Source organism: Gossypium arboreum, chromosome 11 (assembly GCF_025698485.1).
Source record: "Gossypium arboreum isolate Shixiya-1 chromosome 11, ASM2569848v2, whole genome shotgun sequence".
NCBI classification, from domain to species: domain Eukaryota; kingdom Viridiplantae; phylum Streptophyta; class Magnoliopsida; order Malvales; family Malvaceae; genus Gossypium; species Gossypium arboreum.
The window spans coordinates 55,019,875-55,037,464 of NC_069080.1; the positions used below are offsets into that span (position 1 = coordinate 55,019,875).

At 37.2% G+C, this 17,590-nt stretch overlaps 1 protein-coding gene across 1 annotated transcript; it reads left to right on the plus strand.

The window, feature by feature from the left end:
• Nucleotides 1-13,566: 13,566 nt before the first annotated feature.
• LOC108471816 (intracellular protein transport protein USO1-like) lies at nucleotides 13,567-15,276 on the plus strand. The gene has a single exon (XM_017773380.1). It carries the CDS (start codon nucleotides 13,567-13,569, stop codon nucleotides 15,274-15,276), a length of 1,710 nt encoding a protein of 569 aa, XP_017628869.1.
• Nucleotides 15,277-17,590: the final 2,314 nt, after the last annotated feature.

Consider the following 17,590-nt stretch of genomic DNA (forward strand, 5'->3'; position numbering starts at 1 on the left):
TTTAAGGAAAGAAAGGTAAGAGTGTGTTCATCTTCCTTACTTTCTTGCACAGCCTAAACAAGAGGAAAGAGGAAGGAACTTGTCTAGGGCATTCGGCTATCTTGGAGGTTAATAAGGTAGGAGTTCATGTTATTTCTATTGATTTTTATGAGAATCTAGCTAGTAGTCAAGCTACTATTGTAACCTATATGCTAATCTAAAAGATGCTATGAACAAATGTGAAGTTTTGCTAGTTAGGATTATTCGGCCAAGTGTTTATGTGGTAGAAATTAAGTGTTAAATGAAATGAAAATGGTATTATATGGGGTATGTATATTCGCCATATAAGTAAATATGATAGGTATGATTTGTGTTTTGGAGATTTTAGGTCATTGAGTTCTTGTTGTTGTGTGTGTATGTGCATGAGTATTCGCCATGCTATAGAATTCATGATGCAAAATGATAAATGCTTGGTACATTCGGCCATAATGGGCATTAAGATGGTGAAGTTTGAATTAGTTAAATGTTCATATAGGTTGTCTTGATGAAAAGAGAAAGAGAAGAATTAGATATCATATTTGATGATAGTGTGGTATATAAGGGTGTTGAACTTAAATAAGTAATACTCGGCTAGCATGATGAGTATGAAATATTAAGTAGATGAGATAATTGATGGTGAAGTGGCTAATAGGGACTTTTAATGAAATCTATGCTAAGGCCGAATCTATCAAATGCTAAATGTGCTTATGTGTATATTCGGCCACCTAATTAAGCACATAGGTGGTGTTGAATTTGATCTTGCACATTCGGCCATATGGGTGTACACACTTGTGATGCTATCCTTGATTAGGATAGTTGGCAATAGGGTGATAGCCTAAGGTTGTGAACCGAATAGTTCAAAAGCATGGGGTAGAAGGATAAGAATTTGTCATGTGTATCCTATGAAATGAAATTTTAATGTTTAATACAAATATTTTACAAAGTGGTTGAATGGGTTAATTTAATTGTTTAAGCTCAAGATCCTAAAGGAGAGGCGTCCAACAAGGGGAAAACGAAGGTCATCGAGTAGCCAACTTGGAATTTATTTTACCCAACACAAGGTAAGTCATTAAGCATATATTTGGTGTTGATTTAAATGATCATAATATATATGCAAATGTGTTTAAATGAGTTGATGTGTAAATGGAAATGTATGTGTATGGAATGATGCCATTGTTGAATGTATAAAGGCAGCAAAATGCATAAGGTATTGGTCTCGGCACTAAGTGTATGGGTATAAATGGACACGGTGACAAGATTGGCACTAAGTGTGCGGGTTTAAATTGTACAGCACTAAGTGTGCGAGTTTGATTATCTGACACTAAGTGTGCGAGCTGAATGTATATAGCACTAAGTGTCCGGATTCACTATATGCTCTTGCATTACAATTGGCACTGAGTGTGCGACATTATCGAGTTAATCCGGACAGCGGATCGGGTAAGTACCTTGAGCTCATGACGAATAGGCAATATGTTCATGCTCGGGGTTGAGCTTGGTAAGCTTTAAATCTATGTGATGATTGCAATTGTATGATTGTGGTGAAAATGAGTTGGTGTGTGAAAATGCCTCAAATATCTTATTGTATAGAATTTGAAATGTGGATGTATGACTTGGTATGAGATTGAACCGAAAGGTTCGAGGAATTATGGTATAGTTTCGATATGGATGGAGTACCTAGCTTCGTTCTCGTTTCATGTTGTGATAACTTTATTAATGGGTGGTTGTCGAATGCTTATGACTTCTTGAGTTATAAACTCACTCGGTGTTTTCTTGTCACCCATTTTAGGTCTCTTGGACTCGTATCGTTTATGCGTGCTCGGAACCGTCATTGAAGTCATCACACCGGCTGGAAATCTTTGGTATTGTCGTCGTAGTTGAACTAGGAGAACATTTGGCATGTATAGGCTATTTTGTTTTGTCGAATTGTGGGTTGTAAACTTTAAGCCATGCGAAAATGGCCTATGTGGTCGGTTGAGTGTGATTCTAAAACCTATAGTCACGAGCCTTAGAAACCTTAATTTTGATAAGGTGGCCATAGTTTGTATTATGTATGATGTAATAGTTGGCCATGGAAGAATTATGAAATAGTCATTGTTTGCTTTAGTAACAGATGCTGCCAGCAGCAGTGAGGTGAGATGGAAAAATCATTAAAAATAGTAGAAGTAGAATTAAATAGTGAATAAACTATGAAATTGAACCTTGATGAATCTATTTTCATATGGACGAAACGAAATGACCATATGAGCAGTATACTGAGAGATATTAAAGTTCTCGTGAGACAGGGCCAGAATGGTTTCTGGATCCCCTGTCTCGACTTTGAAAATTTACCATAAATTATCCAAAAGGAATTAGAAGTCGTGCCTTATATGTGCAGATTCCCTTTTTAGTCTAGTTTCATTAGAAACAAACGGCATGAGATTTAAGCTCTGTACGAGAAGATATACAGGTCATAATGCGCAAAGGTCAGTGTAGTCGACCCCTGTAACATGGGTGACTTTAACTAATAAACTGTACTAATTGGCTTGACCAAAAATTCTAGAAAAAAATTTGTAGATGGAATTATGAGTCTAGTTTCAGGGAAAATTTGCAGAACTGGTTTTCGAGTTCTGGAATTCGAGATATGATTTTTAAGGTGACAGGGACGCAGTTTGCCAGCTAGGCTGGAAATGTGAAAAATAGTCCGTGTGACACATGAGAGTTGGTCCTAGAACCCCTCGTGTCCGACTCCGGCGACGGTATCGGGGATGGGGTGTTACATTTTATTGGTATCAGAGCTATGGTTTAGTCGGTTCTAGGACTACCATAGAGCGTGTGAGTCTAGCTATACATGCCAAATTGTTAGTGCTTAATAATGTGATGACTTGACGGTTGAAATTTTTGTTTTGATTAGCAATGGAACCCGGGATAGAGACCCTTGGCGGATGACGTTGAAAGTGTAGCGGCTGCTCCGCGCAAGGGACACCGCTGTTGAGCCTCGATCATCCGCGAATAATCAAAATGAAGGGCGAAACAAGCCTTCTTCACCATGATGAATGAGTGGGTCGCAATATGCCCGAACCAACCCGGCTGTCCAACCATTCCCGAATTTAAATACTCCACCCCAAGAGCCCGTAATGCCTTGATTCTCGATCCTGTGAGGTGAGTAAACCACCGTCGACTGATTAGGAAGCGGGGCTGAGGAGTTCAAGGCCATAGTTCTTGATGATGCCGAAAAGGCCGAAGTTCGCTCGATAACACCATTCGAGTGTTAGATGAACTGCCATGCACACCGATGAATGTCTTAAGTGTGCTATATCCTTGTTGCGAGACTCGACTTACTATTGGTGGAGGACTTTAATTTCCATAGTCCCAAACGAACGAGTTACTTGGGATTTCTTTCAATCGAAATTTGAAAGAAATACATTAGTCAACAGTTCATCGATCGAAGCGTAAGGAATTCTTGGAACTCAAGAAAGGCCGTATGACAGTATCTGAATACGAACATGAGTTCGTAAGACTCAGTCGGTATGCCCGGGAGTGTGTAGCTGATGAGGTTGCTATGTGCAAAAGATTTGAAGAAGGATTGAATGAAGAGTTAAAGTTACTAGTGGGAATTTTGGAGATAAAGGAGTTCGTGACACTAGTCGAACGAGCCTGCAAGGCGGAAGAACTTGGAAAGGAAAAGAAAAAGGCTGAATTTGAAGCAAGAGATTACCGTAAAAGATCAACGAGTAAAGCTCCGTTCTCGGCTGTAAAGAGGTTCAGGGAGGACACCGGTAAGTCGAGGGCGACTGCGGGAATTTCCATTAGAGCCCGACCATCGACAGACTCCCGAGCTACTTCGGTAGCTAGTGTGGGCAATAATCGTCAAGAGAGACCTGAATGCCCCCAATGTGGAAGACGACACCTAGGTGAATGTTGGGGTAAGTCTGTTAACAAGACTGTTACGGATGTGGTTCAAGGACCACTTCATTAGAGATTGCACGAGCTAGATGAGAAGAATAAGATGCAAGGTGCAAGATCTAGTGGGGCGACGGCTAGAGGTAGACCCCCGAGGATTTCATGAGGTAGGGGTGGTAATCAGAGAGGAGCCACTGATACGGCTGTTCGGTTCGAGACCCGTGCTCCTGCTAGAGCATATGCCATCCGCGCACGAGAGGAGGCATCCTCCCCTGACGTTATCACCGGTACTTTCACTCTTTTCGATACTAATGTGATTGCTTTGATTGACCCTGGTTCTACTCATTCTTATATATGCGAAACCTTAGCATCCAGTAAGACTTTGCCTATTGAGTCTACTGAGTTTGTAATTCGGGTGTCAAACCCCTTGGGTCATTACGTGCTTGTCAACAAAGTGTGTAAGAAAAGTCCCCTAGTATTTCGAGGTTCTTGTTTTCCGGCGGACTTGATGCTTTTGCCGTTCGACGAATTCGACGTTATTCTTGGTTTGGATTGGTTGACCATGCACGATGCGGTTGTAAATTGCAAAAGCAAGACTATCGATCTGAGGTGCGCGAATAACGAGATAATTCGGGTTGAGTCTATGGACTTAAAGGGGTTGCCAACTGTAATATCAGCAATGTTGGCCCAGAAATATGTAAGAAAAGGGTGCGAAGTGTACCTTGCGTATGTGCTCGATGACAAGGAGTCAGAAAAGAAACCCGAATCTGTGCCAGTGGTTTGTGAATACCCGGATGTTTTCCCTGAAGAATTGCCGGGTTTACCACCTATTCGGGAAATAGAGTTTGGCATCGAATTGGCACCTGGTACCACTCCAATTTCGATAGCTCCGTATCGTATGGCACCAACGGAATTAAAGGAGTTGAAAACTCAGTTGCAAGAATTGGTGGATAGAGGTTTTGCTCGCCCGAGTTTTTCACCTTGGGGTGCGCCAGTGTTGTTCGTGAAAAAGAAGGATGGAACCATGAGGCTGTGCATCGACTACCGTCAGCTTAATAAAGTGACAATAAAGAACAAATATCCGTTACCGCATATCGATGATTTGTTCGATCAACTGAAAGGAGCCTCAGTGTTCTCGAAAATAGATTTGAGATTGGGCTATTATCGATTCATGAATTCGAGATGCGACGTACCTAAAGCGCCTTGAGCGAGATATGGTCACTACGAGTTCCTAGTGATGCCGTTTGGGCTCACTAATGCCCCTGCGGTGTTTATGGATTTGATGAATCGGATCTTCAGACCACACTTGGATCGGTTCGTAGTTGTCTTCATTGATGACATTTTGGTCTATTCGAAAAATGAGACCGAACACGCCAACACCGAGGTTAGTGTTGCGAATTTTACGGGATAAGCAATTATATGCTAAGTTCAGCAAGTGTGAGTTCTGGTTAAGAGAGGTTAGCTTCTTGGGGCATGTGGTATCTGCATCGGGTATTCGAGTCGACCCGAACAAAATTGTAGCCATACTTAACTGGAAGCCTCCGAGAAATATTACCGAGGTTCGGAGCTTTTTGGGGCTTGCCGGTTATTATCGACGATTTGTAAAGGTTTCTCGACGATAGCCACGCCAATGACGGCTACTCCAAAAGGATGTTAAGTTCGAATGGACGGAGAAATGTCGAAAAGTTTCGATCAACTGAAAACTTGTTTGACTGAAGCCCCAATTCTAGTGCAACCCGAATCGGGCAAAGAGTTTGTCATTTATAGTGACGCATCCCTACTTGGGTTGGGTTGCGTATTGATGCAAGAAGGGCGAGTTGTGGCCTATCGTCCGAGACAATTAAAGCCACATGAGAAAAATTATCCGACCCATGATCTCGAATTGGCTGCCATCGTATTCGCCTTAAAGATATGACGACATTACTTATTTGGTGAGAAGTGCCATGTGTATTCGGATCACAAAAGTCTCAAATATTTGATGACTCAAAGAGACTTAAATCTGCGACAAAGACGTTGGCTCGAGCTGTTAAAGGATTATGAGCTGGTCATTGACTATCACCCGGGAAAGGCTAATGTGGTTGCGGATGCCTTAAGTCGTAAATCACTATTTGCTTTGCGAGCGATGAATGTACACTTGTCTGTTCTACCCGACAATGTGTTAGTAGCTGAATTGAAAGCCAAACCATTAATGAAACGTCAAATTCGTGAAGCTCAGAAAGTCGACGATGAGTTGGTTGCAAAACGGGCTGAGTGTGTTCCGAACAAGGACTCGGAATTTTAAATCGATGATGATGATTGTTTGAGGTTCAGAAGTCGTCTGTGTGTTCCAAAGAATTCGAAACTTATTTCGATAATTCTGAACGAAGCCCATTGTAGCCGAATGGCAATCCACCCGGGGAGTACGAAGATGTACAACGATTTGAAACGTCGGTTTTGGTGGCATGGTATGAAACGAGACATCTCCGACTTTGTTTCGAGATGTTTAATATGTCAACAAGTGAAAGCGGAACATCAAGTGCCTTCAGGATTACTTCAGCCGATCACGATACCCGAGTGGAAATGGGATCGAGTCACAATGGACTTTGTATCCGGACTGCCATTGTCAGCAAGTAAGAAGGATGCGATTTGGGTTATTGTAGATAGATTGACTAAGTCACTCACTTTGTCCCCGTGACGTCGGATTTTTCAATGGACAAACTAGCCGAATTGTACGTTTCTCAGATTGTGAGACTACATGGGGTGCCTATTTCCATCGTGTCAGATAGAGATCCGAGATTTACCTCGCGATTTTGGAAGAAGTTGCAAGAAGCTTTGGGTACCAAGTTGCATTTCGGCACCGCCTTTCACCCCCAAACCGATGGTCAATCCGAGCGGATAATTCAAATACTCGAGGATATGTTGAGATGTTGCATCCTTGAGTTTAGTGGTTCATGGGAATGGTATTTGCCTTTGATTGAATTAAGCACAATAATAGCTTTCAATCAAGTATTAAGATGGCGCCTTACGAGGCTTTATACGATCGTAAATGCCGTACCCCATTATTCTGGACTGAACTTAGTGAAGGTAAATTCTTGAGGTTGATTTGATCAAGGATGCCGAAGCGAAAAGTTCGAGTAATTCGTGAAAGTTTGAAAGTCGCTTGGATCGCCAAAAGTCGTATGCGGATTTGAAAAGAAAAGACATTGAATATCAGGTTGGAGACAAGGTATTTCTCAAGGTCTCACCCTGGAAAAAGGTGCTTAGATTTGGCCGTAAGGGCAAATTGAGTCCGAGGTTCATCGGTCCGTATGAAGTGTCCGAACGAGTTGGGCCAGTAGCGTACCGATTAATTTTACCCCCTGAGCTTGAAAAGATTCACGACGTCTTTCATGTCTCGATGCTTCGACGATATAGGTCTGACCCGTCACACGTAATCACTCCATCTAAGGTCGAGATTCAGCCTAATTTGATTTATGAAGAAGAACCGATTCGTATCCTAGCTCGTGAAGTGAAAGAGTTGCGAAACAAAAGGGTTCCGTTAGTAAAGGTGTTATGGCTCAAACACAGAGTCGAAGAAGCTACTTGGGAAACCGAGAACTCTATGAGAGAACGATACCCAAACCTACTTGCCGGTAAGATTTTCGGGGACGAAAATCTCTTAAGTAGGGGAGAGTTGTGACACCCCTAATGTGACCCTAGTCGGAGAGTGGTTTCGGGACCACAAAACTGAGTCATAAAAATAATTAGGTGTTATATTCTGTGCTTATTGTATGTGGAATTTGTATGTGTGAATATTTCGTGCCTTGATTTTTATTAATTAGGTGCTAATTTATAAGAAAGGACCCATGTGATAGGACTTGAAAATGTGATAGGTGAAATTTAAATGGCCAAATAATGCATGAGTTATTGACATGAGGGACTTGCATGTCAAATGGACCACTTTTAACTTAGTGGCCGGCCATCAAGATGGTGGATAGATATTATATACATTTTATGTTAGCATGATAATAGTTAATGGCCTTATGGTATGGAAGAAAAGATAATTAAAAGGAATGGAAGAGTGTTAGAAAAAAAAAGATATTCATCCTTCTTCTCCCCCTTTGCCGTACCAAAAGAAAAGAAAAGGAGAGGAAATTAAAGATTAAGGCATTTTGATCACCTTTAAGGAAAGAAAGGTAAGAGTGTGTTCATCTTCCTTACTTTCTTGCACACCTAAACAAGAGGAAAGAGGAAGGAACTTGTCTAGGGCATTCGGCTATCTTGGAGGTTAATAAGGTAGGAGTTCATGTTATTTCTATTGATTTTTATGAGAATCTAGCTAGTAGTCAAGCTACTATTGTAACCTATATGCTAATCTAAAAGATGCTATGAACAAATGTGAAGTTTTGCTAGTTAGGATTATTCGCCAAGTGTTTATGTGGTAGAAATTAAGTGTTAAATGAAATGAAAATGGTATTATATGGGGTATGTATATTCGCCATATAAGTAAATATGATAGGTATGATTTGTGTTTTGGAGATTTTAGGTCATTGAGTTCTTGTTGTTGTGTGTGTATGTGCATGAGTATTCGGCCATGCTATAGAATTCATGATGCAAAATGATAAATGCTTGGTACATTCGGCCATAATGGGCATTAAGATGGTGAAGTTTGAATTAGTTACATGTTCATATAGGTTGTCTTGATGAAAAGAAAGAGAAGAATTAGATATCATATTTGATGATAGTGTGGTATATAAGGTGTTGAACTTAAATAAGTAATACTCGGCTAGCATGATGAGTATGAAATATTAAGTAGATGAGATAATTGATGGTGAAGTGGCTAATAGGGACTTTTAATGAAATCTATGCTAAGGCCGAATCTATCAAATGCTAAATGTGCTTATGTGTATATTCGGCCACCTAATTAAGCACATAGGTGGTGTTGAATTTGATCTTGCACATTCGGCCATATGGGTGTACACACTTGTGATACTATCCTTGATTAGGATAGTTGGCAATAGGGTGATAGCCTAAGGTTGTGAACCGAATAGTTCAAAAGCATGGGGTAGAAGGATAAGAATTTGTCATGTGTATCCTATGAAATGAAATTTTAATGTTTAATACAAATATTTTACAAAGTGGTTGAATGGGTTAATTTAATTGTTTAAGCTCAAGATCCTAAAGGAGAGCGTCCAACAAGGGGAAAACGAAGGTCATCGAGTAGCCGACTTGGAATTTATTTTACCCAACACAAGGTAAGTCATTAAGCATATATTTGGTGTTGATTTAAATGATCATAATATATATGCAAATGTGTTTAAATGAGTTGATGTGTAAATGGAAATGTATGTGTATGGAATGATGCCATTGTTGAATGTATAAAGGCAGCAAAATGCATAAGGTATTGGTCTCGGCACTAAGTGTGCGGGTATAAATGGACACGGTGACAAGATTGGCACTAAGTGTGCGGGTTTAAAATTGTACAGACACTAAGTGTGCGAGTTTGATTATCTGACACTAAGTGTGCGAGCTGAATGTATATAGCACTAAGTGTGCGGATTCACTATATGCTCTTGCATTACAATTGGCACTGAGTGTGCGACATTATCGAGTTAATCCGGACAGCGGATCGGGTAAGTACCTTGAGCTCATGACGAATAGGCAATATGTTCATGCTCGGGGTTGAGCTTGGTAAGCTTTAAATCTATGTGATGATTGCAATTGTATGATTGTGGTGAAAATGAGTTGGTGTGTAAAATGCCTCAAATATCTTATTGTATAGAATTTGAAATGTGGATGTATGACTTGGTATGAGATTGAACCGAAAGGTTCGAGGAATTATGGTATAGTTTCGATATGGATGGAGTACCTAGCTTCGTTTCTTTGTTTCATGTTGTGATAACTTTATTAATGGGTGGTTGTCGAATGCTTATGACTTATTGAGTTATAAACTCACTCGGTGTTTTCTTGTCACCCATTTTAGGTCTCTTGGACTCGTATCGTTTGCGTGCTCGGAACCGTCATTGAAGTCATCACACCGGCTGGAAATCTTTGGTATTGTCGTCGTAGTTGAACTAGGAGAACGTTTGGCATGTATAGGCTATTTTGTTTGTCGAATTGTGGGTTGTAAACTTTAAGCCATGTGAAAATGGCCTATGTGGTCGGTTGAGTGTGATTCTAAAACCTATAGTCATGAGCCTTAGAAACCTTAATTTTGATAAGGTGGCCATAGTTTGTATTATGTATGATGTAATAGTTGGCCATGGAAGAATTATGAAATAGTCATTGTTTGCTTTAGTAACAGATGCTGCCAGCAGCAGTGAGGTGAGATGGAAAAATCATTAAAAATAGTAGAAGTAGAATTAAATAGTGAATAAACTATGAAATTGAACCTTGATGAATCTATTTTCATATGGACGAAACGAAACGACCATATGAGCAGTATACTGAGAGATATTAAAGTTCTCGTGAGACAGGGCCAGAATGGTTTCTGGATCCCCTGTCTCGACTTTGAAAATTTACCATAAATTATCCAAAAGGAATTAGAAGTCGTGCCTTATATGTGCAGATTTCCTTTTGAGCCTAGTTTCATTAGAAACAAACGGCATGAGCATTGAAGCTCTGTACGAGAAGATATCCAGGTCGTAATGCGCAAAGGTCAGTGTAGTCGACCCCTGTAACATGGGTGACTTTAACTAATAAACTGTACTAATTGGCTTGACCAAAAATTCTAGAAAAAATGAGTAGATGGAATTATGAGTCTAGTTTCAGGGAAAATTTACGGAACTGGTTTTCGAGTTCTGGAACTCGAGATATGATTTTTAAGGTGACAGGGACGCAGTTTGCCAGCTAGGCTGGAAATGTGAAAAATAGTCTGTGTGACACATGAGAGTTGGTCCTAGAACCCCTCGTGTCCGACTCCGGCGACGGTATCGGGGATGGGGTGTTACAATCCTAACCCGAAGTTTTATACATGTGATGTAGAATTACTTAGGTGCTTTAGATGGAAAGAACATCATGATTAGGGTTCCAACAGTTGGTAAACCTAGATATCGAATACAAAAATGTGACATAGCAACAAATATGTTAGGTGTTTGTACACCTGATATGCATTTTGTTTATGTTCTTCCTCGTTGGGAATGTTCTATTGTTGATTGACGAGTTCGAGATGCAATTAGTAGGAGATATGGACTAAAAGTTCCTAATGATAAAGGGCAAAATTAGAGGAATTTGAATTAATTTTTAAGATCATACTTTTTTGGGAAATTAACCATGATAAATAGTTTCTTTTTATAGGTTGTTATTATCTAGTTGATGTTGGATGCACAAATTGTGAGGGATTTCTTGCGCCTTTTGGAGGACAAAGATATCATTTGAATTAGTGGCATCAGGGTGACCATCCAAGTACTCCGGAAGAATTTTTCAACATGAAACATGCTTCAGCACGTAATGTTATTGAAAGATGTTTTGGGTTATTTTAGATGAGAAATACTTAGGAGTCCATCATTCTATCCTGTGAGGGTGCACAATAAAATCATTATTACATGTTGTTTTCTCTATAATTTTATTCGAACCCATGTAAGTCTTGATCCTATTGAAGCGTTGTTGGGAGAAGGATTTCCTAGTAATGTGATGGATGACGATGAATCGAATATCGTAAATATTCATCCATCGGATGCATGGGCTACTTGGAGGGTGGAACTAGCCAACCAACTGTTCGATGAATGGCAAGCATCTAGAAATTAGTTAGGTTTAGGGTAAAAATAGTAAATGTTAAGTTGTTTATGTTATTTCATGTTTCTAGTTTATGAAACTTTGGTGGTGTTTGAATCGTTTTTTTGTATTGTACTAGACTTGTTGAATGATAATTTATTTTCTTTTGATTCATCATGTGTTATAATTTTATAAAGCGTTGACCTTTTGGTGCAAAATATTGAACTTAATTTTAATTTGCATTTTTTCTTAAGATAGTTATGTCAGGTTTTTTACAATCAAGTGTTTCTTCCCAAAATTCTTAAGGAACCAAAAGGAAATGGGTTCCAGAAGAAGATGCTACGTTGGTTGCTTGTATGGTCGACTTGCACAATGTTAGAACCTTTAATGCAGATACAGGATTCAAAGCCGGTTATTTAAATAAGTTGGGAAAAATGTTAGAAAATGTTTTACCCTATGCCATGTTGAAGGCTAAACCTAATATTGATTAATGGATTAGGACATTGAAAAGGGATTGATCAATCGTTTATGACATGCTTAGCGGAAAAAACAATGGTGGCTTTGGTTGGGATGAGCATAGGCAGCTTGTTGTTGCTGAAGATGCGGTGTGGAACTCATATATAGATGTAAGAATTATTTCAAGTCTTTATCATCTTATTTTGACCAAACTTATATCTAATATGAATTTCTTATTTTTATAGAGTCATAAAGAAGCTGCTCAATTCAAACATCAGAGTTTCCCTTATTATGACCAACTTACTGCCATCTACGTAAAAGATCGAGCCATTGGGAAAGATACTCAAACAGCCGCTGATATTATTGAAGAAATAGATGCTGAGGAAGTTGCTACTACAAATAATCATGAAGAAAGAAACGATTTCCATGGATGCGAAGCTGATGTTTCTTTGGATGACATGGATCTTTAGCTACACAACTGCAACCAGCTAGAAACCAAGTGATTCCACATTTTTAAAGAAGAAAAAAAAGGTTTCTGATGCAAGTGATTCTTCTACTTCATTTAATGATGCTGCAACTTTATTGGCGGAAAACATACAGACGGTTGCTCTATTCTTCTTGCTGTTCTTTGTTTGTGCAAATATAATTATTATTTTCTGCGGTTAGTGATACTCGATCATGTCAATGCGACCATTAAATCTTTACGCATTGCAGCTTTGTTTTCCAACACTGCATCTCCTATGCAGATGCATCATCAAAGAAGGAAAAAAAGAAAAAAGAAGTAACTCCAAATTGGATTCAATTTCGAATCATGAGAGTCTCATATCATTCAATCTTATTTTCCCAATCATCATTATCTCATTAATTAGTTTCTACCTGTCAATAAATAGCTTTGGTTTTCCAAAGTATCTCTCCTTATATGATGCTTCCATTTACCTCATTCTCTTTTAATTTTAGTGTTGGTTTTAGTAGAATACCCGACAACCTCGGATGTTCCTTTTTTTTTCTGAAAACATATATATATATATATATATATATATATATATATATATATATTGCTTCTATTTGTCTCCCCCTAAGTTTCTGGACGTATTTTGAACAATATTTTTGTAGCTTAAGTTTAGCCATTTTTTATCTTTTTTTTTAATCGTCAACTTCTGGTTTTCTTTTCTTTTTTGTTTGTAAATCTTGTTTATTTTTAGAACACATTGGTCAATTGTGTTTATCATGAAAGAATCCTTTTAATTTCTTGTATCCAAAAGCTTACTTTGGAAAAAGAAAAAAAGGGAAGAAAAAACCTTCTTCCACACAAGGGAAAATCTATTGAAATTACCAGAGATCATTCCATTCAAGTTCTCTCCAAATAAACTCTCAAAACATCCCATTGCAATCAAGGTTTATGAACGCCTTATTAGTATTCTTTTTGAGCTTTTCAGTGATCAAAGTTTGAGCTTTTCAGGGTGCTGCTTCGAAAATTATTTAGCAAGTTAAATATTTTTTTGTTTACTTTTCGTTTTGGGTTTGAGAGAAATAAGGCAATAAATGTTACAGCTTGAGGAGGATTCGGCGAGGACGAAGGTTCCATCGTCTGCCATTGATAAGCTGATTGAGGAGAATGAGAGGTCCTCAGGGAAGATTTCAGACCTCCATATAGAACTTGCCGCCGTGAAGCAATCATTGTCAGGTGCCATTGAAGAACTGAAGAAAAAGGAGAGGTACATTGAATCCTTGAAGATTGAACTTGGAAAGGCTAAAGAGTTAGAGGTTAAATCTGTAGAGAAAGAAGCTTCATTTTGTAAGTTGAAAAAAGAGTTGAAGAAGGTGCAATCCTTTGAGTCTGAAGCAATGGGTTTAGTGTCAGAAGGTAAGAAGAGAATTCATGAACTGGAAGAAGAAATCAAGAGAAGGAAGGAATCTGGAAAGAAGATACATGATTCATATGTTGCTCAAACCAAAGAGTTTGAGCGAACAAAGGTTTCACTTGAAGAGTCAAGGCACGTAATCACGTCTTTCCATGAAAACCTTGAGAAAATGGAAGGTAATTCATCCGAGGCTGCATCCCAGAGTTCTGTTGAGGATGACCATTCTTTGATGGATGGCTCTGAATCCGAGCTTCAATCGAATAAAGAGAGTCTGGTTCGTGCTCAGGAGAAAGAGAGAGCTGCTTTATTGAAGGCCAATATTCTAATTCAGGAGGTAAACTTGTTAAAATATGAACTGAAATCTACCAGAGAAGCTGATGAAAACAACCTAAAAGCCATGGATGATTTAGCGTTCGCATTGAAAGAAGTGAGAATGGAAGCAAATGAAGCCAAGGAGGAACTCTCGGTAACAAAATACGAGCTGGAGAAATCAAGAGAGGAGTTGGAACTTTTGAAGATGATGTTGACTAACATTCAGCTCTTGTATAATGAAGCAAAGGGTGAAGCTGATGTATTCAAAAACACTTCTGAGAGATTAAAATTAGAAGCTGAAGAAAGTCATATGGCATGGAATATGAAAGAGACAGGCTTTGTGGATTGCATTAAAAAACTGGAAGACGAAAGGAATGCTGCACAAGAAGAGAATAAAAGCCTGCTTGAATCACTTAAAGAGGCTCAAAACATGTACAGGAAGACCATGGAAGAGAATCAGAAATTTCGGGGCAGCAAGAAACAAGCCAAAAATGAAGCCAATTATGTAAGCAAAGCAGTCTCAAACAAAAAATATGAAGCTTTGAGTTTTCATTCCCAAGGGAATGAAAAACCTAAGATAAAGGAAGCAACAAATTCTGAGATAATTAGGGAGTGGAAGCTATTGTTTTGTGAAGAACAAAGCAACAAACAAAAGCCACTGAGATGTACAGATCAAAAGGAACAGCAAAAAGATGGTAAAGAAGCTAACAAGAAAGCAAAGCAACAAAAGTCGGGCACCCCCTGTTTGAACCTAAAATTCCCACATAAAAGCAAGGATGCAGAAGAGGATATTGAAAATTTAATCAAAGACAGTGATGGAGAATCAGACTCTGAATTGTTTGATCCACTAAGGGGATCCATATTTGATGAAGCTGAAACTCCGAAGGCTGCATCACCGATTGCAACCAGGCACCGGAGTAAGGCTTCCTTTGCTGCAAATGATGAATCAAATAATGGGGAGGAGTTTTATCCTATTGATTCGACCAATTTCGATGAAGAAAACGATAAGACGACAAGAAAAAAGAAAGCATTGTTAAGTAGATTTACTGAACTTATAAAGATAAGAACTTTTAATTAGCTTTAGTCATCTTACAATTATTCTTTTATTTATTTATTCTTTTTGTACCAATGGACCTACTTTGTGAAATTACACATGATTATCGACAAATATTCCACTTTCAACTAGTTTTTCATATTTGGCGGCACTATATATAAAAAACCAATTCCCTAAGGGGTTCTTCTTGATACATGTCAACTGTCAAGATATATAAAGATCATTTCAATTGTTTTCATAGAATTACATGCATACAAATTTCTTTTGGGTTCAACGTGGACTTCAAATGAGCCGTCAACCCAACCTAAATATTGAATAACAGACTCAAATTTGTGTTCGGTAAACAGTTGCCAAAAAGAAAAACATCTAAGATTTTATTTGGTTTAAATATGCTCTTAATTTTAAAATATTAAATTTTTATATTGCTTTTTAGTTAAAAATTTTAGTTTCTTAATTAAATTTTGCCTATAAAAGTTAACCATGTAAAACGTGAAAAGACCTTTTTAGTCCTAAGAATTTACAATTTTTTATTAATTTAATCCTTATCCTTTAAAAATATATAAAAAAATTTAAAGTTAATTTTTATATTTTAAATAAAAACATAAAAATAGTATTTTTTAAAAAAATATGAAATCAATAAAAATTCTTTAAAATTAAAAAAAAAAAAAACGATTTTAAAAATATATACAAAATTCTAAAATTCAATTTATCTAAAGTGGATTGGATCGACCAGTCAAATCAAGAATTAGTTGGGTATCAATACATTGAGAGGTAAAAATTGGTTGACAAATCAGTACACATTGGTTGAACCAAGTTAAAAAATTGGTTGAACGAAGCTAAAAATCAATTGAACTGATTTCAAACTGACATGACCAGTTAGTTCTTAGAATGATCGGTTTGACTGGTTCAAATCAAATAAATTATTAAAAAAATTAAAATATCTAACTATTAAAAAAATTATAAAAATTGATTCAAACTGTTTATTGAGCTGATTTTTTTAGTTGGCCTCAGTTGGTCATTACCAAGATTTTTAAATTTATAAAAGTTAATTTTAATTTTTTATGTATTTTAAAATATAAGGACTAAATTGATAAAAAAATGTAAATATTGATGACTAAAAAAGTTAATTTACCGTTAACATTATTAACTTTAACGACAAAATTAGACGAAGGTACAAAAATTTTTAAATAAAAAAAAACCACAAGACCTAGATGTTTCAAAATTATAGGATTAAATTTTAAATTTTAAAATAGTACAAGGTTATTTTACATTAAAGTCAGTGTTGCAATGAAGAGGAATTGCTTCGACATGTATTTGATGTGATAGATGTGAAGTTTAATAAATTTAGAGTTAATATATAATTTGGCCTTGAACTTGTCTATTTGTATCTAATTGGTCTCTAAATTTTATTTTTGGACTTAGTTAATCTCTGAATTTGTATTTTGTCAACCAAGTCGGTACATTCACACTAACACTATTAATTGTGTTAATGTGGCACTGTTAACTAATTCAGTGGTGCCACATGGCAAGCATAAATTAAAAAATATAAAAATATAAAATATGTTTGTCACATGGCGTTTTGAAAGGCTACCACATGGCACCACTAGATTTGCTAGAAATGTCATGTTAGCATAAACTATCGGTGTTAGTATGAAGAGACCAACTTGGTTCACGGAATGCAAGTTCAGAGAGCAACTAGGTCCAAAAAAAAATTAGGGACCAGCTAGGTTCAAATGAACAATTTCAAAGGCCAAATTATATATTATCCCATTAATTTATTTTTTGTAAAAAGCATAATATTTTAAGTTTTTCCTATTCTTTTCAATTCTTGTTCCCCATCTTAAAGAGGAATATATCTAGTTAAATTTTTCTGTTTGGATACATTGTATTTTCCTTTTTTTGCAAAAATTTTCAATCAATTTCTCCATCTAATTTTCAACCGATTCCATCTATTTATAAGAAGATAAGATAGAACCTCTATAGAGTTATAGAAGTTTATTTTCACTAGAAAAACAATATCCTATTTTATCTAGGATATAGGAAGCAACAATCCTAGTTAATGATACTAGGGTTTTGTCGCCCCACCTCCTTACATGAGGGGTTTTGGGCCTCTTTCATATCGGGTCAAATTACGAGTACTTCTTGAGATTTTTTTTACCCAGTACTATCCAACCCAATTCAATTTTTTTATTTCACAAAATAAAATTTAATATCTACATATTAAATAATTTTCTCACCTTAAATTTACCCCAATAAAATTTTGACAATTTTACTTCGAGAAAATTCATTCAATATGTAACAAATGAACATGTTTACTATAAACAAATGATTTATTTTC

What these genes read in the sequence shown, in the direction of transcription:
- LOC108471816 (XM_017773380.1), top strand. Translation starts at nt 13,567, where the DNA reads ATGTTACAGCTTGAGGAGGATTCGGCGAGGACGAAGGTTCCATCGTCT.